Raw genomic sequence first — 23,845 nt, forward strand, 5'->3', positions numbered from 1 at the left:
CCCCATAGCAATCCTATTCAACTCTGTGAATTTCCCGGGACAAGCAGAGATGTCAGCAAAGAGCACTATTGCCAGACAGAAAAGAACAACTCAACTTTAGCAGTTGAGAATTATTGGAAGGATTAAGATGTTTTAATAGAAGTAATTTACAAATCTGTTTAACTTTCTGGAGCCAGTTAATTTTTTTTCCTGGAATACCCCTTTAACTGGTGTTTGTACATCTGTCAGCAATGTATCTAACCTGCTCAGAGGATACACACACATTTAGGCTTTGTTCACACATTCATTTTTTCAGCTGTATTAAAAAATCTTCAGTTTTGTGGCCGTTTTTAGGTACAAAAGACAGCCAAAAAAACTGTCTTTTTTCAGTTATTGAGTTCAACAGAACTCAATGGAAAAACTGCTGGTAATGCATATATTGGGGAAATAAGTGAAACTGTCCCACATTATTTTGGATTATTTTGCCCCAACCTGTTACTTTGGGCTGAAAGCATGACTTAAAGGGGTACTCCGCCCCTAGACATCTTATCCCCTATCCAAAGGATAGGGGATAAGATGTCAGATCGCCGCGGTCCCGCTGCTGGGGATCCCCGGGATCCCCGCTGTGGCACCCCGCTATCATTACAGCACAGAACGAGTTCGCTCTGTGCGTAATGACGAGCGATACAGGGGACGGAGCAGCGTGACGTCATGGCCCCGCCCCTCGAGACATCACGGCCCATCCCCTTAATGCAAGTCTATGGCAGGGGGCGTGACGACCGCCACGCCCCCTCCCATAGACTTGTATTGAAAGGGGCGGGTCGTGATGTCACGAGGGGCGGGGCCGTGACGTAACGATGCTCCGGCCCCTGTATTGCCCGTCATTACGTGCAGAGCGAACTTGCTCTGTGCTGTAATGATAGCGCAGTGCCGCAGCAGGGATCCCGGGGCTCCCCAGGAGCGGGACCGCGGCGATCTGACATCTTATCCCCTATCCTTTGGATAGGGGATAAGATGTCTAGGAGCGGAGTACCCCTTTAACCAACAAAATGTACCGACAGCTTTTGAAACAGATGTACTGAAAATGTGCCAATTTAAAATAATTTTTTAATGTGATTTCTGGTAAATGCAGAGCTGACAGCAAAACTACCTGCCATTTTTTCTTTATCATCGCTATTGTATAAATCAATGGCTATTATTTTTGTGCAGGAAAAAAAGTGTGTGAACATGGCTTTTAAATGAAAAATACAAGTTTTTATATATGTTACTGGTTACCTTGAGTTTAAAAAGCCAAAATAAGGTTTAGGTTACAACAGTCAATCCTTTATTCATTCTCAGACCCACTGTTAGTAGTTAAGGACTTGGCTTATGTCCTTTCCATTAATGCATGGTGGAATATGTATTCTGTGCATCCAAAAATATACTGCACAAGCAGCTATGTAAAATTATGTTTTTCTTTGTATTTAGGAAGCCAATTAATAATAAAAATTAAAAAAAATGATTCCAAAGTGTACAGAAATGTTAACAATAATAACTTTACAGCAGTATTTTGTTATCAAGACGTCACAAGCATTGCTATATTTGCACTAAAGTGTACAACTTTTCACCTCTCGCCACTTTTAAAAAGTGTCAAGAGGAGAGGATAGGATTAACAGGGAGAAGGAAGGATACCATGTTTTTGAAAGATATTTTTATTATTAAAGACAGAAAATAATGCAAATTGGAGTGCAAGTCTACACCTGCTCATAGCAGACATAGATTTCATTCCATGTCTTAAGGCTTGTGCATCTTAATACATTTTGTGCATTTCACTCTGATGACTTTAGTTTTAGACTGGATTGTCAAACAACAGTCCTAAAAAATTTCCCCTAATGGTAATTTAGGGTCATTATGGTGTGTACACACATTCAGGTTATTCATTTCAATTATTAAATGGAAAGCTAGGAACAGATCATAAATATAGGACATGTATAAGGTAAGAATAAGACTTTACATGCATTCTTGGTTTTGTATTCAGTAATTGCAATTAAAAACCTGAATGTGTGAACACACCCTTAGGGTACGTTCACACGCGCTGATTTTTAGAGGGTTTTCCGCTGCGTATTTGAAAGTGGGTGGGCTCTTCTCGGCTGTCAGCAGCCGATTTTCCGCGGCAGAATGTACACTGCGGAAAATCCGCTGCAATCCCCATTGAAGTCAGTATGGACTGTGGCGGATTTTCCGCAGCGTAAATTCCGCCGCGGAAAATCTGCTGCAGACAGCTGAGAAGAGCCTGCCCACTTTCAAATACGCAGCGGAAAACCCGCTAAAAAATTTGCGCGTGTGAACATACCCTTAGGCTAGATTTACACAGTGTTTTTCAGACGTACTTCATTTGTAAAAATGCGTTTGCAAAATTGCAGACAAATGGCGTCCACCCTTTTAGCATTAATATGCTCTATGTAAGTCTATAGGAAAGTTGTTGTCTGTGCACAACACAACATGTAAAAATATGGATGCATGTTTTACAGCCGTGTAAGTAAGTGACATGTAATTTAGTTTATGAGTATGTAAATGGTCAGCTCATATCAACCATGTAGATATCCATACTGGTTTAAATAGTGGTCAGAATCTGTGTTTGTAAACCCAGCCATAACTTGCCTCTTTATTATCAAAATCTCAAATGCTTGATAATTAATATATAATATGTTTTATAGGATTATTATTATTTACATATATCACCGTAGCACCATGTATTAAAACATAACTTTTGCTAAGTAATGAGATTAAAAAAATAAGCAAATCAAGTAAACCATCACAAATTTTGACAAACCAATGTAAGGAACAGATAGACGTAAAATGCAGCATACGACAAAGCACAGGGTCTGCAAGTGTCATCCACTGGTGACTAAGTCCCTATATGAGGTATTTGGGGGGTGAACAAATGCAAACACCCATATAAAGTGGAGACTAGTAAGAACTATATTGCTAGACACTTATAACGGAAACTACCACAAACAGTAAGGACAGACTGTGTGTATGTTCATCTAAGGCGTGGGGTATCATTAAGTGGCTCCACCATGAGCCTGATCTTTTATTTTGCTAATGGCTAAACAATAGTTTCATTTGATTATCCTGGCCATTATCATTAATTTTATATGTTGATGCATTGATTCTTTTTCCCCAGTTTGTCCACTGATGTGCCCGACACCAATCGTGTGAAATGCGTAGGAACATTAAAGATTAGAGAAGGGTACCCCTGTGTACCCCTACTTTAGATATGTGATTGACAATCATATGCATAGTCATTACTGGGTGATTTTTGTTCTAGATTCTAGTGGGCAGATGAAATGATTGGTAGTTTGCATTATTAGTGCCTAGCATCATACTTTTTTACTTAGTCTCTACTTTGTCCATGGCTGTTCACTCCTTGTATGGATATTTGTTCACTCCCTTGTACACCATAGATAGTGACTTAGTTGTCTGTGGTTGACACTTGCAGACCCTATGCTTTGTGTTATACTGCATTTTATGTCTATCTGTTACTGATATTGATTTGTCACAATTGTTGAGGGTTTTCTTGATTTGCTTATTTTTTTATCTGATTTATAGTAAAATATATGTTTTTAAACTTGGTGATGTGGTGATATATTTGTGTTTTGGCACAGAGTCATTTTTTGAAAATAAATTTTTATCCTGGCTGGGATCAGTATAGTTGCGAGTGGAATTGTTCTGTAAACAATATTGCCGCATAATAGAGCAGAGACCTGGCATTATTAGTGTTACATTATACATTACATATATACTGTATATATATATATATATATTTATAAAAATGTACATATCAGTTAACTAAATTAGTATACACTATTTTGCTGACATAAATTACTAATATAAAAATTCAGTGCTGGGAATTTTGATTTTTTTTATTATATGTAAGTATGGTATTGAGCATCTGCATTTCAAATGTACACTTAGGAATGTGTTCTGCTGTATCATATAAATGAAGGATTATATGTTTTATATTCCAGATATTGGGCTGAATGCAATGAGGAAACTCAAACGCAATGCTTCAACAATTGTAGATCACATTAAAATTCAGCTTCATTTAAAAGTAATATTCCATTCCTATATTCTTACAACCTACATTATCAACTACTTTGTTATGTTGTGTTCAGCTGCTGTACAATAACTAATGGAACTTGGGTCATGCCGCAGTATTTTTCTGTAATTTATATTTGAAACATATTATCCAAAAAGCCATAAAAGGGATCTTATGTAGTGTGCTACTGGTTACAACTTCCCTAAGTTTTCTTTGTACACATAATGGACAATTATATACTTATCAAAAACATACAATGATTTTAACAAATATTTATATTTCTTAAACAAACCTAAAATATAGTACAAAAATAAGTGGAGTCAACAGCATAAGGCACTGTATATCTCCTAGCACCTTATGAATTAAGGAATCAGCTTCTGTTGCTTGATAGTATCAGTGCATTATAAACATTATGCAATTTCAAAATGTCATCTAGAATCTCGTCTTTTTGTCTTTCTTTCGAGTGGACAAGGACCATTAATGGACAAAGTTAGTTATGTAAGTTTCTATAATGCACTTTACTGTTTTTCTTGTACAATAGTGAGGTACAATGATATAGTATTTGGCTTCTTGTATAAAACTAATAGCACCATGTGTTGTAAAACTTTGGTCTTTAAGTCTGTCTGATGCATACTTGACAGCGGCTGACATGGGTGCGGAGATCTCCAGCTTTGAGAGTTGATGGAGTAGGTTTCCTGTGGAAATAAACATTGATAAATTAGTCTAAATACATTAGCATAGTGTAATAACCAAGTCTAATGTGTTCAATTATGCTTATATTTTATAAAATTACTAGCTGAGTACCCGGCACTGCCAGTTTTTTTCCCTACCTTATCCTTGTGGGGGAGGAAAAGCATCAATCGAGCAAGCTTTTGTCCTCATATCTCATCCTTAAATCCTGACCCCATATCCCCTCCTCACAGCCCGACCCCAAATCCCCTCCTCATATTCTGACCTCATATCCTGTCCTCATATTTTTTTCTCATAACTCATCTTCATATCTTGTCCTCATATCCCGTCCCTATATCCCAAACTCATATCCCATCCCCATAGCCTGACCTCATATCCCGTCCTCATATCCTGTCCTCTTATCCCGTCCCCATATCCCGACCCCTTATCCCATCCCCATATCCCGACCCCTTATCCCATCCCCATATCCCGACCCGCTATCCCATCCCCATATCCCGACCCCTATCTAATCCTCAGATGCCGTCCTCATATTCCGTCCTCATATCCTGACCTCATATCCCGACCTCATAACCCATCCCCATATCTAATCCTCATATCACATCCTCAGGTGATGTTACGTTGTGGTAAAGATATTGTAAGCTAAAAATAAAAGGGGTGTGGCCTAAAGTGTGGAGTGTCTTTGCAAGATGTGGAATGCGGAGAGGGTGTGGCTTGCCAGACAGACTGACACACTCACCAGGATATGCAGATACAGGGGTAGGTTAAGGGTTAATTTAACTATTATGTAATTTTATTTGACATATAAGTAACATGTGACCAAGTATTAGCGAAATGTCTCTTAAGTTATGCTGGAACAAACTTTTCCCATATATTTGCATAGAACTTTAAACCAAAATGCCGACCCTCGCAAATGAGGGTAGTTAGGGGATAAATTAACTATCCTATATTTTAAGTGGACATATAAGTAACATGTGACCGAGTATAATCAAAATATCTCCAGCTGTTTGGAAGTTATGTTTCCCATAGACTTGCATGGGACTTTAAATAAAAACCTCAACTCTCGCAAATGGGGGTGGGTAAGGGTTAAATTACCTATCCTATGTTTGTTGTTGACATATAACTAACATGTGTACCAAATTTCATGTTAATATCCTTAGGAGTTTGGAAGTGATGCTGGAACATGCACACACACACATTGAGTTTTATATATATATATATATACTAGCTGAGTACCCGGCGTTGCCCGGTTTTTCCTTCCTAAGCCTTGTTGGGGAGGAAAATAAACATAGGAGGAAGCTTTTGACTTCATATCCCGTCCTCATATATTGTTGTCATATCCCGACCTCATATCCCGACCTCCTATCGTGACCTCCTATTTCTTCCTCCTATCCTGTCCTCCTTTTCTGTCCTCCTATCTCGACCTCCTTTCCCGTCCCCCCGAGATTGTTGCCCCTCTTCCTGAACTATCGCATGGTGGAGCGGGAGCTGTCGGCTGTCCCGCTCCACCACCCCTTTCTCACGCCTGTCACCTTGCTATCACACGCCGCGGCTGCTCTATTCCTGCAGTCAGTGAGAGCCAATCACGGCAGGCCGGCGCGATGACATCACATCATCGCGCCAGCGCCCGGAGATCACGTCCCCGCGGCTCTCACTGACTGCAGGAATGGAGCAGCCGCAGCGTGGGAGAAAGGTGATTGTCGTGAGAAGGGGGAGGGGGGAGCAAATTATAAGTGAGAGGGGCAAATGATGAGTAAGGGGCACATGTCAGGGGGGCATTATATGTGGGGGCATATGACAGGACCCCCCCCTGTCATGTGCCCCTCATATATTATACCCCATGTCCTGTGCCCCTCACATATAATGCCCCCCCTGACATGTGCCCTTCACATATAATGCCCCCCTGTCATGTGCCCCCACATATAATGCCCCCCTGACATGTGACCCTGACTTATAATGTCCCCTGTCCTGTGCCCCTCACATATAATGCCCCATGTCCTGTGCCCCTCACATATAATGCCCCCCCGACATGTGCCCCCACATATAATGCCCCCCTGTCATGTGCCCCCACATATAATGCCCCCCTGACATGTGACCCTGACTTATAATGTCCCCTGTCCTGTGCCCCTCACATATAATGCCCCATGTCCTGTGCCCCTCACATATAATGCCCCCCCTGACATGTGCCCTTCATATATAATTCCCCCTGTCCTGACCCCTCAGGGGGCATTATATGTGAGGGGCACAGGACATGGGGCATTATATGTGAGGGGCACATGTCAGGGGGCAATATATGTGGGGGCACATGACAGGGGCCCCCTGTCATGTGCCCATATAGTGCACATATAATGCCCCCCCTGACATTTGCCGCTTACTTATAATACCCAAAGTCACGTGCCTTGGATAATCTCCAGGGTATGGTTCCATTTTGATGTTTAGTTTTTGTTCTTGATATTTTTTGTCGTTTACGATGGTTGTGAGACGACATATAATAGCATGGCCCATGCTAGGTTACTACATTTGTAGATTTGTATTCATAGACCTGCTGAAAATGTGGAGAATGTGTAATGCATGTTCGCACTCAATAAAGTGTTTGAAAATAAACTTGTATTTAGATGCATTTTACTTTAATTACATCAGTATTTTCATAACAAACAATACATGTGCTTGGGGGGTAAGGGTTTCTTTAACTAATCTAGTGGAAGAGACTCGAGTGCTAAAATCCACAGGTTAGGGGGCGCAAATTACTTGCCTTGCCCCGGGTGCTGACAACCCACGCTACGCCACTGCCTACACTACACTATTCACAGGGTACTTTAGGGATTGAATTCTCTCTACCCCTTTTGTTCCTTGTTTTTGTGTTTTGTTTTGTTTTTGTGCTGGATATGGGTCCTTTGGGGATGTATATGACTGACCATCCTGAGATGACTGAGCATCAGAAATAGGAACCCTGTTTTATTTCTGACCGGGGAAGTATCTTTTTTTGTGCCATATTTTACATTCTCATTACCCAGTCCTGTCTTGGATCCCCCATGTGACTTTCAGTTTTGTTCAAACATCACCGTTACAATTCTTTTGATGTCTGTGGGGTTAACTGGATTATTTTATGGAAACGTATTAAAGGTTAATTTTTAATTCAGACATGTACCCCTTTATTATACTACTGTTTAGTAGCAGTCATACATAAGAGGCTCCATCCATAATAAATGTAGTTTTCCAAGTATAAAATTGCCAACTTACTTGAACATTTCATTCCTCTCTATTGTAGCAAGCCAAAAGCTGTAAGTATTAGCATAATAATTGCAGGTTCCTCTTCCATGGCACTCAATAAAAGGGACACTGCGGAATTCTTCTAAACAAGACCCTGGTGATGCCAAAGCTTGGCCAGAGCCTTCAGCACCAGCACTGGTTTGCTAGAATCACAGATAAGAAATACATTTGAAAAAAGAGTTCATATTTTGCATACACATTGTATGATATCAATCTCATAGTGTATTGCAGAAACACCTTAAAGGACTCACCATAACAAATGAATATCCAATCCACAATGAAATCCATCCATCTGGACATGGAGGTATCTGAATTGTTTGACTGTGTACTGCCATTACCATTGCTGGGGCTTCACACACACTGCACCTATTAAAATAATAATTGGTATACATTTTCTTCAATAAAGTATAAAAACTAAGTAAAAACAAACAGCAAAACACTTAAATGCAAACAAACTTGGTAAAACAGACTTTTAAGATGTGCAATGTATGAAACCAATTATGACTTATATTTCGAGAAGAGGTCAACTAACCTAGAGGTTAGAAATAAAACAATGTAATGATGAGACTGTTGTTTTTGAATGCCACAAACCTGAGATGTTCAAGGCGGTCCGCTCAGCCAGAACCCATTTGATCAGCTTGTGTCACACACTAGGCAATTTTATATCTCCCTATGTTACTGTTAGTATTGATAAATATTGCAGATTCTGTAAGCAATATTTCCCAGGTCTGATTCATACAGTTGGGCTGCCAATTCAGGACTATTAGATTGCCAGTTCACAGTAAGATTTTTACCAAAAAGGTTAAATAAACTGCAGAAAAGGACATACTTATCCATATCTACATATCAATTTGACAACATCACAAATGACCATCCTTTTATTCATACTTGTTATCATTGTATTGTATGGTCATTTTAATAAGTAAAACAAAAGCTAAAACACAGGTCAATTTTGTTACCTGCTGATGAATGGCTGGATATTCTCCCCAGTTACAGGAGCCATGCTCATTGGCATAGGTTCAGGAGTAGACAGCCAGTAGGAATAATCATTCCTTGATGCAAAGTTGCATACATTATTTATATTGCAGAATAGGAAAGGCATTGTGCTGAATTTACGAAGACAGCTTCCCGCAGCACCTAAAATTGAAACAATATTACGGGTAACTCTCATAGTAAATCTGCAGGTTTGACACAATTTGTAATACTGAGGCAAAGATTACACTTGAAATGTCAGTGTTAGTATACTGAACAAGAAGCACAGAACAATATAAAAGATATGTCTTGTAATAATGTATTGTAATAAAATGCATACCAAGATCTTGTCCATGTGCTCTTTCATTTCCTTGTACATAGAGAAGTGAGTAGCCACTATAGACTGGAACTGTCCCAAAGGGACACTGGGGAACTTCAGTGGTTTGGCTGTGCCTTGTTACTAGGAACCCATGAGCCATGGACGCTAGACCAGGTAAACCCATTGGACCAGGTAAGCCATCTGCACCTGGTGGACCTGGATAGCCCCTTGGGCCTGGAATCATAAATGCACTAATAAAAATCTACATGTATTTAATTATTTTTAATAATATTAAATTATTAATTTAATTTAAAAAAAAAAGTACTTGGTTCACATGTTTTCTTTGAAAAATAAAAAAGGTACAGTAACATACCAGTTGGGCCAACGGGACCCAAATCTCCTTTCTGGCCTGGGATACCATTTATTCCTGGCACTCCACTTGGGCCAGGCAAGCCAACTGCACCAACTGGACCTAGAGAAATAATGGTGAAGTGTTTATAACAAAAGCTGTTATTCCATTTATATAAAAATGATTTGATTTAGTCAACACACTAACCTTGTTCTCCTTTAAGGCCTGGGAATCCAGGTAAACCTTTTGGGCCAGAAGGACCAGGGAATCCTGGGGGGCCAGGGTCTCCCTTGAATACCTGGAATTGACCCTGAGGCCCTGGGGGGCCTTGTGATCCTAAGGAGAATAAACAAAGAATCAGCACATATTATTAAGTAACTATGTTATATAGAATTGTTTACTTGCAGATTAATACAGCAGTATGAAACTGTTTGAAAGTGTACAGTCTTTTTTGTAGGGCCATTTCCCAGAAATGAGTACTAAGAGCAAAAATAATAATGGTAACAAAGTTAAAACTGGAAGAATACAAGTAAAAAACTATTCCCTTTCACTTTGTAAGTAATTGTAGTTGTGCTGCAGTTCTATGCACAGTAAGTGGCCAGGAGTACCACAGTGCAAAGAAAACTTTAAAGGGAATGCAATACTCTTTCATTCTGTGGATTAGAGTGCATCCAAGTCATCAGACCCATAAACAATCATGATGTGTTGTCTTATCCTAGCAATATGACATAAATTCATAAAATGACAGTAACTCCTAAATTTATGTTCATGCAAGGTATTTGAAGCAGAAAAACAAAGTTCTGATCACTATAAAGATAAATTAAGAAATTAAATATTATAGCAGTTTAAACTTTATTAAAAACAAAATGGTGTTAAAGACAGAGGTTCATTTAAAAGTAAATGAGAAGCTGTGGATAGATGCCAAAATCAGACATTGGTTACAGTAAAGGGGATATCTGGGATATGTAAATGACCACAGATCTACAGGATACCGTACAAATAATATTCATTTTTTCCATTTAGATGTCAGGGAACCAGCATTTGCTATCATACCAAATATCCTCCACTGCACCAGAAACTTATCTTCAGATGGAAACATTGTACTTCTGGCCCCTATCTGGTTTCCCTCATATAGGGTCATTTTTGGCATCCCTATTACAGCTGCAAGTACCTGTCTGACCACGTTTCAGATAATCCCCAACTAACAGCTGTCCAGGTTCAGACTACAGAATTTCCAAGCTACAGAGTTCAATTTTCTGTCAATAGGATTCTGCTGCACAGTGCATACTACAGGATTACAGTGGCAGAGCTTCCACCGCTGAAATTTCACTGCTGAAAGAATGATCATGCTCATCTATGGGGACGGCAATGTCTGTACAGTCCTAGCACAGACTGATTCAGGAGAACAAGCTAGGATAAGTGTGTGGTAGAGTGCTTTACTTTTCAGCACTCAGCAATCTTTGTCTTGTTGCCCCATAAACTTATAATGGAACAGCGAGACAAAGATCACAGAGTGCCGGGAAGTAATGCTCTATCGCATGCTTATCCCTGCTGTTTCTCCTGATTTGTGGGGGGAAAGACATGCAAAACAACTCTCTGGTGCCACCTTTTTTGAAGTAGCTATCCCTTCAATCCAATGCTTGGATTAATAAGCCTTAATAAGCCTCAGAACATGATTGATGTTTAATATGCTTAGCCAGAAAACATCCCCAGAAGGAGAAATGACCGATCTCTATCCTCAGTGATATATAATATGCTGTTTTCAAAGGGGTAAATTGACGGCATTAGGGGGGCGTGGCCATGACGTCACAGAATTCCAGGGGCTGCAACGAGATTGCGGGGGTCCCCAGCGGCAGAACCCCTGCGATCATACATCTTATCCCCTATCCTTTGAATAGGGGATAAGATGTATAAAGCCGAAATACCCCTTTAAATAATAATATCCTATTCTGACCACAGTTGCCTCTACATTGCTTAGGAAAAGGGAAGCAAGAAGCTTAAAACAGAGGAAGCAGTCAAAAAATATTTCTGATGCTCATCCTATTCCTTCACGTTAGATCAGGGCCAGCCCTACAAGGGGTCCCGCTGAGTTCACTGGACCCAGGCAGCACCTTCACAGGGGTGGCAAATTGTCACCCTGAGAACATTTTTAACCCCTTTCCGACCCATGACGTACCAGTATGTCATGGGTCAGGTGAGGGGAATATGACATGGGACCGGGGGTCGGGTACGTGTGATAACAGGCAGATCCCCGCTGGCTCCAACGACAGTAATCCCTGGGGTCTAGGTGACCCATCTGCAGCTCTGTGATGTAATTGTGGACTGCAGATGGGTTTCTGGGAACAGGGACTTACCCGTTCTTCTTGGTCCTAGCTGGATTGACGATTGCTTGTGGCAGTCCTTTACAATCGAGCGTGTGAAACATAGATCAATGTAATGCAAAAGCATTACATGGATCTATGTAATCTACTAATGACTTAGGACAGGCCCCTAAGGAGGGGCATAAAATAAAAAGTTAAAAAAAATGTTTTTAAAAATATAACCCCCCCCCAATAAAAGTTTAAATCTCCCCCTTTTCCCAATAAAACACTGTAAAATTGCTTAAACTTAATAAAAAGTGATCAAAAAGTCATAGATTAGCAAAAGTAGTATTGTTACAAACTTCCGTTTATGATGCAAAAATAATCCCTAACATTGCTCTGTAGGTGGAAAAATAGTTATAGGGGTCAGAACATGGCATTGAACAAACATTTTTTTTTTTTTACCTTAAAACAAACATCAATTATCCATGTTTGATATCAATGGAATCATACTGACCCACAGAATAATGATCCCATGTCAGATTTACCGTATTGTGAACTCTGAAAAAATTACTGCCCCACAACATAGTATTATTTTTTTTTTTTTTGGGGGGGGGGGGGGGGGGCGGGCAGCATTTCGTTCTTGGACCCAGGCAGCACAATGTCGGCCCTGCGATAGATAGTCTGTTCTATGTAAATGGTATGGTATTAGCATAGCGCAATGAGTGTTTACTTGTCAACTGTTACATGACTTTAGGATCTGTTTGTTGTCTGTAACCATGGAGCAGTAATTGCATCACAAATGTTTACTTAGGGGCTGCATACATAAAATAGTTTAACTTGTTACAATTTTCAGCTGATTCATTTTTCATTCTAGATTAATTTGAGAAACAATAGCCTTTGATGCTTTATGATCCTGTATAAGAAGCACCGATCTCACTCAACAAATATAGCCTTTAAAAGACTTCTTGTAGATTTACCTCTTATTCATACATAACATGCATTTACCAACCTTTTAGCCCAGTTGGTCCAGGATCTCCATCTTGTCCCTTTTCGCCCATAGGACCTTCTGTACCTTTAAATCCTAAAATAGATCAATGGAACAAATGAGTATATGAATATATATATATATATATAGGATCCAACAATAACGCAGCACTCCAAAGAACGGTGAAAAAAGTGTTGATTTATTCCTGTCACATCAATACAAGCAACGTTTCTGCTCCTATGGAGCCATTTTCAAGCTAGAAAATGGCTCCATAGGAGCAGAAACGTTGCTTGTATTGATGTGACAGGAATAAATCAACACTTTTTTCACCGTTCTTTGGAGTGCTGCGTTATTGTTGAATCCTATTGAAACTGAGGACTTTTGGTCAAGAAGTTTTGTGGACGCTGGCACCCACACATTGAGGCTGAGTAGTGCTGCAATACCTTTTCTGGTTTATATATATATATATATATATATATATATATATATGTGTGTGTGTGTGTACTAAGGCTGTAAAGTGATTATACAGACATGATCAGGATCATAAGATCAGAATATATAGTAGTTATAATCCTCCCCTGAAACTGTGTTCACACATTGTGTTGTATTTGCGAGTAGACTAAGTTTGTTTGTTGTCTCAGACATTTATTGTATATCCAAAGTATATGCCATAAACATCTCCGGCAGATGCAGGTTCAACTTTAGGATGCCAGCCAAAAATGGTCAGCATTGGAAAAAAAAAAGCCAAGTGGGTGGTTTATTCTGTTTCTGTCACAACGAGCGGATCCCGATGCCTCCCGCTCAGAAGCGCTGACGGGGAGCACGGGATTCCTTGTGTCAGGGACGCGGCTGCCGTGGCGGCTGGTCCCCGCTCACGCGCCGCATCCCGGTCTGCCTTACCTGGCGCCTCGTTCCCTGCGCCGACAGTCTCTGCTTTCCGGCGCGCGTGGCCCCGCACTCTAGGGCGCGCACGCGCCGCCTTCAGTAAATTTAAAGGGCTAGCGCACCATTGAATGGTGCGCTGGCTAATGACCTCTGCTCCTTTCCTATAAAAGTTACCTGCCCCTTCCTGCCCTTGCCGGATCTTTGTGCCTTGTGCCTCTGAGAAAGTGTTCCCTATAGCCTTGTACTGCCTTGCCTGTTTGTCGAACCCGTTGCTACCGTCTACTCGCCTGTGAATCCTTGCTGCCTGCCCTGACCTCTGCTACGTCCGACTACGCCTTTTCCTGCTCCCTGTGTACCACGCCATATCAGCTGCAAGAGAGGTCGAGTCGCTACTGGGGGACACGACCTGGTAGTTACCGCCACAGCAAGTCCATCCCGCCTTTCTGCAGGCTCTGGTGAAGAACAGTAACTGCTTAGAACCGATCCCCCAGTACGACCCGCATCATCGCCTCTCTGGTCCAGAGGATCCACTACCCGTCCTGCCAGTTCGTGACAGTTTCTTTGCCTCCAACAGAAGCAAAGGGGAGTTGTGGAAACAGTAATTCCCATAGATAGGAGTTATGGAAACAGTGTAGATTGCGGGACTACTCTGTTTCCACAACTCCCATCTATGGGAATTACAGAAAGAGTGTAAAACAACCACTGTCGGACACCTTAAGCTACAGCAACTAGGCTGCATGAGGGCGGGGACTCACAATTCTGGAGATAGGTATAGGTCCCATAGGTTGGGCCTGCATCTATCAGACATTTTTGGCATATCTTACATGTCTAAGACCAGAATACTCCTTAAAGGCTTATTATAAAATATTTTTTTCTATTTTATTAGAGGCACTGAGACAATACAAAAATATTGGATGCAAAGGTGTACATAAAACATAAAGTCCTCTTAAGTGTTGCACCCTGGTATTTACTGGTGCTATAAGGTAAAAATAAAATAATAATAATCATTTCTTGATCTTTCCATATTGATACACACTTTTACATAGCTTACCTGGAAATCCTGGCACTCCTTGAGAACCTATATCCCCTTTGTCTCCTTTTTGACCTGGAAAACCTGCATCTCCCTACAAATAGAAATACATCTTATTATGAAGATGCAAGAGTAAAGACTGAAAACAGCAACTGAGGTGAGATTATTACTTACAATAGGACCCTGTATTCCCGGTTCACCTTTTACTCCCTGAAAACCAGGAGCTCCAGGCCAGCCTCTTTCACCTTTCTCTCCTTTTGTACCATCCTGTCCTGGGACACCAGGAACACCCACAGGCCCAGGAGAACCTTAGACAAAAAGATGTTCTCACAGTCTAAATAACTATGATTAATGCAGGAAAGGCATCATCAGCTTCCTAGTATCAGTTGCCACTATCACCATGTAACACTACTGGACTGGCAGGCTGTTATGATATATCAGAAGCATCACTCACGATAGAACAGGCAATATTACTTTTCTAGAGCATTATGCAAGGCAAGATTACTACACAATCTGATTGTACATATTATAAAGAACTCACAATACTATATACTGTGTTTAAAGATGACCTAATTATTTTTGAAAACATTTGTCTTTCTTAGGAATTAACAATTCTGGAACATATTTCATAGAACACTTTGTGTACCATTCTTCTACTATTTTGGCAGAATTTATGAATAAATTCAAAACTGAGTGTTACCATTTAATTGTGTGTCCCTACACACTCTAATATTATCTAATCAGTGTTCATAATGTCAGACTGTTTAGGAATACACCCCTTTGAAATGTGGAAAGATAGAATCCATTTGTCAATATATTCATAACATTCTCACAGAAATAGCAAAGGAATCACAGGCATCAGGAGAGCTGACATGTCCTCTTTAATAATAATAAAAATTAATAATGAATAAATTAAACATTGTTCCACCCATATGAGATAATTTAAAAAAAATACATAAAGAATTGTTTATGCCTTACCTGGAAATCCTGGAGGACCTGACTGTCCCCTGTCACCTTTTGGTCCCTGCATTGCAATTCCAGGAGGTCCAGGAACCCCAGGTTGGCCTTGTATGCCTTGACTTCCAGGAAACCCTTGATCACCCTTAATGCCAGGAAAGCCAGGGGTTCCACGTAAGCCAGGCAATCCAGTGTCACCTTTGACACCTATGAAACAGAAAATAACCAAATAATGAAACAAATTGGAGAAAACTATTACTGAATATGTCTTGTTTTTTTTGTCGTCTCTCATTGCTCACTGTTCAAATCAATTTTTTTAAATCTTTTTTTTTGTAAATTTATTTTCACTTAGATAATAGGGCGACATCTTTGTTGGGTGCATTTCAATTGGCTACAAACTGTAATCCAAAGTTATGTTTTTTTGTATTTTATTGCAGTTTCAAACATAGCAAAAGCATTTTTTTTTGCGCCTGAATTACTGCTGCAAATCCTGGCCCCCAGGATCTGTGTTGCTGTTAGTTTAAGCTTAAAGGAGTACTCCATTGCCCCAGCGTTCAGAACATTTTGTTCCAAACGCTTTGAGCGGGAAGCGGGGGTCATCATGATGTCACGAGGGGCGTAGCAGTGACATCACGACCCCTGCTGCCTGCACCCAGCATTCTAAATGAACACTGGGTGCTGCACAGAAATCGTTGGCGAGGACCCCCGCAATCAGACATCTTATCCCCTATCCTTTCCATAGGGGATAAGATGTCTAGGGGTGGAGTACTCATTTAAGACGTGATTGGGTCAAATTTAAAACCATAATATGTGTGTCCCTCAAGGAACCCCTCAAGGAACATAACAAGGGGTACAGTGAGCCTTGACACCTCACAGGTGTTTGACGGGTTTGCTTTGAACTTGGACGCGAAAATGAAAAATTCGATTTTTAACACTAAAATTATGGTGTTACTCAAAATTTTTCATTTTCACATTGTGTAATAGGAGAAAATGGACCCCAAAATCTGAAGCCCAATTTCTCCCAATTAAGAAAACGCCCCATATGTGGACGTTAAGTGCTCTGCTGGCGCACTACGGGTCTCAGAAAAGATGGAGCGCCATTGGACTTTTGGAGAGAGAATTTTGCTGGAATTGAAGTCGGGGGGCCATGTGCATTTACAAACCATGGAGCTAGAACAGCAGAAACCCCCCACATGTGACATCATTTTGAAAACTACACGCCTCAAGGAACGTAAAGGGTTACAGTGAGAATTTACACCTCACAGGTTTTTTGAACAGTGGGCCGCAAAAGTGAAAAGTGTGATTTTTTTAAGGGGTTGTGCGCTGCCCTAATTTTCGGAGCTCCGCTCACAGCGTCCGGAAGTTCATTACTCCGAACGCTGTGTGCGGGCTTCCGTGTTCGCGGCCGCCGGGCGTGACGTCACACCCGGCCCCTCGCCCGCCCCCTCGTGACGTCTCGCCCAGGGCGAGGGGCGGCCGTGATGTCACGCCCGGCGGCTGCGAACACAGAAGCCCGCACACAGCGAGAGTAAGTCGAAAGTCAGGGCAGCGCACAACCCCTTTAACACTAAAATGATGGTGTTACCCCAAATGTTTCATTTTCACATGGAGGAAACAGGGGAAAAAGGCCCCCAAAATTTGTAGTGCAATTTCACCTGAGAAAGAAAATACCCCATGTGTGGATGTAAAGTGCTCTGCGGGCGCACTGCAATGCTCAGAAAAGAAGGAGCGGCAATGGGCTTTTGGAGTAAAAAGTTTGTTGGAATTGAAGTCGGGGGCCATGTGCAAAGCCCCCATAGTGCAAGAACAGCAGAAACCCCACACATGTGACACCATTTTAGAAACTACACCCCTCAGGGAACGTAACAAGGGTTATAGTGAGTACTTACCCCTCACATGTTTTTTGAACAGTGAGCCGTAAAAGTTAAATATTTGACTTTTAACACTGAATTGCTGGTATTAACAAATATATTTTTAGTTTCTCAAGTAGTGAGAGAGAAAAAGCTCCACAAAATCTGTAGCCCAATTTCTCCAGAATAAGGAAATACCCCATATATGCCAGTAAAGCACTATGCAGGTGCAAAACAGGGCTTAGGAGTGAGACAACACTGATGAGATTTGAGGCCTAAATTGGTGCTTTGCACTGCAACGGTTGAGGTTCTGACATAAAATCTTAAAAAAAAACCCCGGCAAGTGACCACAATTTTGAAACTATACCCCTCAAGGAAGTTAACAAGGTGTACAGTGAGTACTTACACATCACAGGTTTTTTGAACAGTGGGCCATGAATTAAAATTTTTTATTTTTTTACACTAAAATGCTGGGGTTACCCAATTTTTTACATTTTCACAAGGGGAAATGGGAGAAATTGGATTACAAATTTTGGAGGGCTTTTTCTCCTGACTATGGAAATACATCCAGGCTCAGAAGTCATAGAGGTCTGTTTGCATTTGAGGCCTATGGCATATCAGTAGCTGACGGTTACATACATTCAGAGGAAAATACAATAAAAGAAACACCCACATGTAACACCATTACAGAAAGTACCCCCCCTGAGGAATGGGTATAGGGGTAAAGAGGACATTTTGAACTCACGGGTTTTCCAGGGATGGATGAAGGGTAACTTTTGAAAATTGCTATTTTCAACCTATGCTCTGCTTCATCTTTCTGGAAACAACAAACATAAGACTCCGAATTGTCGTCTGGAAATACGACAGAGCTCATGAGCGAGAACTCTTCGCATTTGCCGATGTTTCTTACGGACCTAACAGTTACATACATTCAGAGGAAAATACAAGAAGGAACACCCACATGTGAGCCTATTACAAACAGTACACCCTCTAGGGAAGGTGTATAGGGGTGAAGTGGAGATTTGGAACAGACGGGTGTTCCCTAAATTTATTTTCCAGGAATGGATGAAGTGTAGTTTGGGGAAAATGAAAATTGCAATTGTATTACTGATATGCCAATTATTTTCCCAGAATGATGACCCAGAGTATGGCCAAAAGTAAAAATGATGCCTGCCCCAAACCCTATGCTCTGCATCATCATTCTGGGAATGTGATGTGTGTGGCCGTCCCTATTCTGTTACCTCAAATGCGCACCTGGCTCAGGTGGGGAGAAAGTGCTGCGCATTTGAAGCAACTGCAAATCCCCAATGCTGTTGACTCTGTGTCCCAGGACCCATAAAAAAAAAAAAAATATTAATGTTAATATATATATATATATATATATATATATATATTATCAGGGGTATTGGGAAATATATATATATATATTTCTTTTTTCTGGGGGGGGTTGTTTTGTTTTAAAATTTGGAAGACAATGTACTCTGGACTTGAACATTGGAGTCGAATTCTGGGGAATTAAAATTTGGGAAAAGGATTAAAAACTTGGAAGTGTGATACTCCCTGAAGCAATTTTTAATGCAGAGGCACGGATGAGGTCACATTGAGTGGTGGTGTCCTTCCGAATCCCCCTCCTGTTACACACTCTGCATTTTTGGGGGGATCATCCCTTCTTTCCAGTGTGGGGGACCTCACCTGGAAAGTGTTGGCTGGGGACGATCTGGGGAACAGAAGTTCCAGAGGTGCTCTGACCCGCTCTTTGGCGGTCACCTTTGGCACTGCCTCTTGGAACTGCAGGAATGTCCCTGTGTTGCCAGCGTACTGGGACCACAACTTTTTTGTACCATGCCCGTGTTTTCCGTATGGCATTATGGCTTGAGACTCCAATGACCCGGAATTGCTACAGATCGCTGGTCTGAATTGACCAGTGATCTGCGGCGATCCCCAATATGGGCATCCTCAGGACCCCCCTCGGCGATGTGCTGAACGATGTTCCGGGCCGCCGGGGATCGGAGATACTCAGGGCGTACTGAGTACTCAGGTACACCCTGAGTCCTTAAGGATCGGGATGCAGGGCATATACATACGTCCTGCGTCCCCAAGAGGTTAAGTATTAATAATTTCCCCTAATACTTATCAATTGTCTTACCTTTCTCACCATGTTCACCAGGAAATCCAGGAATGCCTCTCCCAGGTAAACCTTAAATTACATAAATATGCTGCAATGAAGTATATCTAAAGCAAACATTGTTTAGAATTTATGAACAAGGAATAAATACTACTAAAGACAGTACATGCACATATGAGAAATAATTAATAAAAATAGTAAAAAGTGTTTGCTTCAATAAGACATACATACATTATTATATTCTTATAAAACTGTCAGCATGCAAAAGACATCCAAAGTCAGCTACTACTGAATGAAGGCTAGAAAAAATGGTGCAAATAAAATGCTCTTGGGTCATGACAAGTCAGATAATTTAACTTTTATTACATTTTTCCTGCATTGTACAATGGAACAAAACACAACATATAGATGTCATATGTGTGTTACACTGAACTGCAGTGTGTATTGGGTTTGGTAGGTATTGTATAACATTATATGTCAATAATATAGTCATAGAAAAATAACAAAAAAGCAGCCAAATTTCAGTTATGAAAGGTTTATAACATCTACAGTATACATTATAAAACTCTATGCATAAGATTTATCAAACTTTGTGAGTGAAAAACTGGAGTGATTTTTCCACAGCAACACAATAACAGCTCAGCTAATGAGCTCTGGTAAAGTGAAAGCTATGAGCTATGATTGGTTGCTGTGGGAAAATCACTCTAGTTTTTCCCTCACAAAGCTTGATAAATCTGGGCCTATGGGGGAGATTTATCAAAACATGTTCAGAGGAAAAGTTGTTGAATTGCCCATAGCAACCAATCAGATCGCTTCTTTCATTTTTCAGAGGCCTTTTCAAAAATGAAAGAAGCGATCTGTTTGGTTGCTATGGGCAACTCAGCAACTTTTCCTCTGGACAGGTTTTGATAAATCTCCCCCTATGTGTGTATGTCCCAACATCCCTTCCAAATATCTGGAGATATGTCGATGACAGTTGGTACACGTGTTTATGCACATGTCAACTAAAAAATATATAGGATAGTCATATTAACCCTAACCCACCCTGAGGTTGAGGTTGTTTGTCACCCGATACACCCATATTACAGGTTCTTAAACTACAATCTCTTCATCACAGCCCAGCCCCACCTTACTCCACAAGCTCTATATGTTCGGTTAAAAGTGATGGTCTGGCTTGCAAAAATACCATTCTATTTTCACCCCTTTATTGTGCGTTGGTCTAGCCTGCAAGCCATGCCCTCTCACATAAAGTTACATCCCCTGCAAAGCCACACCCCGTTCTATTTTCAGCATTTAATCACTTCATCACAGCTCAGTCCCACCCGAGGACGGGATATGAGGATGAGAAATTAGGTTGGGATATGAGGACAAGAGGGTTACTGTTGCTTTTCCTCTCCCATAAAAGTTTAGGTAGACTGGGCAACGCGGTGTACTCTTCTAGTTTTCAAATAAGACCAACTTGACTTACCTGGCTCACCCTTCTCACCAGGTGTCCCTGGAATTCCATCATAGCCAGGTTCTCCTTTTTCTCCAATTGAGCCAGGGGGGCCCTGGATGCCATGTTCCCCTAAACATAAAAAATGTGCTTATTTGTTTGTTTGTTTTTTTAGCTAGAATTACATTCAATGTAATGTCTATAAACAATATTTAAGGTAACAAGAACAATGCCTCTTAAAGGTAAACAACAACAGAACATACATTTTAACATAATGGCCCTCATTTACTATTGAAAACCCTACATGTTTTGTCAGGTTGTGCGCCAGGTTCTGTCGCATTGCACCAGAAATTCTGTCTGCGCCAGATTTTGCGCCAAAATTGAAAAAACCCCAACTAACGCTCCATTTTGCTAAGAAAACCCGGAAAAGGGGCGTGGCTGCCGGGAAAAGGGGGCCTGGTCTCCGAAAAGGGGCGTGTTCCTGACATTTTCACAAAAACCCAACATCTTTACTAAGGTTTCCACATAAAATGTGGTGGATTTGAGCTGAGGAAAACCCGACAGATCAGAGCATGTGTAAAAAAAAAGCAAAGTGTAGGGAAAGTGGAAAATGTAGGGAAACCTTAGCAAATACCGTGGAAAATAAATTGTAGGGAATTAAAACCCACAAAGAAACCTACACTCCACTCTTAGTAAATAAGGGCCAATGATGCTGACTTACAGTGGTTATTCTCCCAAATAGAACACAGTATGCCCAAAAGTTGTTTTATTGTTTAGGGGTATATTCACACTGTGGAATCTCGCGAGCAGAGATTCTGTCAGACGGCCGCTGCCGAAGATACTTCGGCAGTAGGACCGCGGGGCACTGCGCTGTCACCACTGACGCTATGCAGTACTCGCGGAATTCCGCACATGAACATGTTCTTTCTTTGCGCCGAACAATTTCGGCAGAATTGTCTGCCGCTGAAATTCCAGAGTGTGAACGGATCTCGCGGAAGACCCATTCACACTGATGATAATGTTCACAGCGCGGAATTCTACTCTAGGAATTCTGCTCACGGAATTCCGCAGGAACATCCCCTTAGGCTTTCTTCAATATTACACACACTGGGGGGGGGATTCATCAATCTATATAGAGTAATTTTAAGTGCATTTTCTTACCGTAGAGCCATTTTTCCTGTAGATATCGATTTGCTAACTGCGTTTTTTTGGACGCACAAAAAGAACGCAAGTAAAAAAAATTTGCGCAAATATACACCACCATGGATGACACGTACCAAAGTGTCTATTTTTACACAGTAAGGACTGCAACTCCCATCATGGACAGATTCTGCCCATGATAGGAGTTATAGTCCAGAGGTTGAGGTGTAGATCGCAGCAGGTCATTCTCCAGAGACCCGCTGCGATCCGCATTTATTAACTGTAAAATCTGGCGGTATATGCGGCTCCTGTATACACTGTCATTATTCATAATCCCCGCCGCCGGAACACGGGAGCTCTGCTTGGTCAATAGCTATTCATCAATCAGAGCTCCCCTCTCCCGGCAGGGATTATGAATTATAAGAGCTGTATATAGGAGCCTGCGGCAACGCAGTGTAGCCGCATGTACCGCCGGCTTGTATAGTTAATAAATGCGGATTGCAGGAGAGTGAACTGCAGTGATCTGCCCTTGGACTACTACTCCTATCATGGGACAGAGTCTGTCCCATGATGGGAGTAGTTGTAGTACCGCAGCGCTGCTGAGGGATGGCACTTGCACATCCCCCGGCTGTGGGACTTTTAGGACTACTACTCCCATCATGGACAAACTGTCCATGATGGGAGTTGTAGTCCAGGGGCTGAGGTGTAGATCGCACCGGGTCATTCTGCAGAGACCCGCTGCGATTCGCATGTAAGTTAACAAGCCGGGAGGTACATGCGGCTACATCGCGCTGCTCGCGGCTTCTAAATACACTGACATAATTCATAATGCCCACCGGGAGACGGGAGCTCTGATTGGTCAATAGGTATTCTCCATTCAGAGCTCCCGTGTTCCAGCGGCGGGGATTATGAATTATGTCAAGTGTATATAGAAGCCGCGGGCAGCGCGATGAAGCCGCATGTACCACCCGGCTTGTTAACTTACATGCGGATCGCAGCGGGTCTCTGCAGAATGACCCGATGCGATCTGCACCTCAGCCCCTGGACTACTACTCCTATCATGGGACAGAGTCTGTCCCATGATGGGAGTAGTTATAGTACCACAGCGCTGCTGAGGGATGGCACTAGCACATCCCCCGGCTGCTGGACTTTTAGGACTACCACTCCCATCATGGACACACTCTGCCCATGATGGGAGTTATAGTCCAGGGGCTGAGATGCAGATCGCACCGGGTGATTCTGCAGAGACCCGCTGCGATCCGCATTAAGATAACAAGCCAGGGGTACATGCATCTACAATGCACTGCCCGCCAGCTTCTATATACACTGAAATAATTCATAAGCCCCGCCGCCGGGAGAGGGGAGCTCTGATTGGTCAATAACTATTCTCCAATCAGAGCTCCCCTCTCCCGTGTTCCGGCGGGGATTATGAATTATGTCAGTGTATATAGAAGTCGGCGGGAAGCGCGATGTAGACG

The 23,845-nt window shown here is 41.6% G+C and overlaps 1 protein-coding gene across 1 annotated transcript in view; it reads right to left on the reverse strand.

Moving 5' to 3' along the window:
* Positions 1 to 3,530: 3,530 nt before the first annotated feature.
* Positions 3,531 to 23,845, reverse strand: part of COL4A1 (collagen type IV alpha 1 chain) — a 222,201-nt gene continuing 201,886 nt past the window's right edge. Inside the window, exons 41-53 of the mRNA XM_056555746.1 lie at positions 21,261 to 21,359; positions 19,814 to 19,864; positions 15,839 to 16,024; positions 15,035 to 15,168; positions 14,882 to 14,954; positions 12,970 to 13,041; positions 9,865 to 9,993; positions 9,682 to 9,780; positions 9,330 to 9,542; positions 8,977 to 9,154; positions 8,269 to 8,383; positions 7,988 to 8,160; positions 3,531 to 4,755 (exon numbers count right to left, since the gene is read on the reverse strand). Coding sequence (XP_056411721.1) covers positions 4,674 to 4,755; positions 7,988 to 8,160; positions 8,269 to 8,383; positions 8,977 to 9,154; positions 9,330 to 9,542; positions 9,682 to 9,780; positions 9,865 to 9,993; positions 12,970 to 13,041; positions 14,882 to 14,954; positions 15,035 to 15,168; positions 15,839 to 16,024; positions 19,814 to 19,864; positions 21,261 to 21,359 — 1,604 coding nt within the window. The 3' untranslated portion in view covers positions 3,531 to 4,673. The remainder of the gene's footprint in view (positions 4,756 to 7,987; positions 8,161 to 8,268; positions 8,384 to 8,976; positions 9,155 to 9,329; positions 9,543 to 9,681; positions 9,781 to 9,864; positions 9,994 to 12,969; positions 13,042 to 14,881; positions 14,955 to 15,034; positions 15,169 to 15,838; positions 16,025 to 19,813; positions 19,865 to 21,260; positions 21,360 to 23,845) is intronic.

The sequence above is a fragment of the Hyla sarda genome, chromosome 2 (assembly GCF_029499605.1).
Source record: "Hyla sarda isolate aHylSar1 chromosome 2, aHylSar1.hap1, whole genome shotgun sequence".
NCBI classification, from domain to species: Eukaryota; Metazoa; Chordata; class Amphibia; order Anura; family Hylidae; genus Hyla; species Hyla sarda.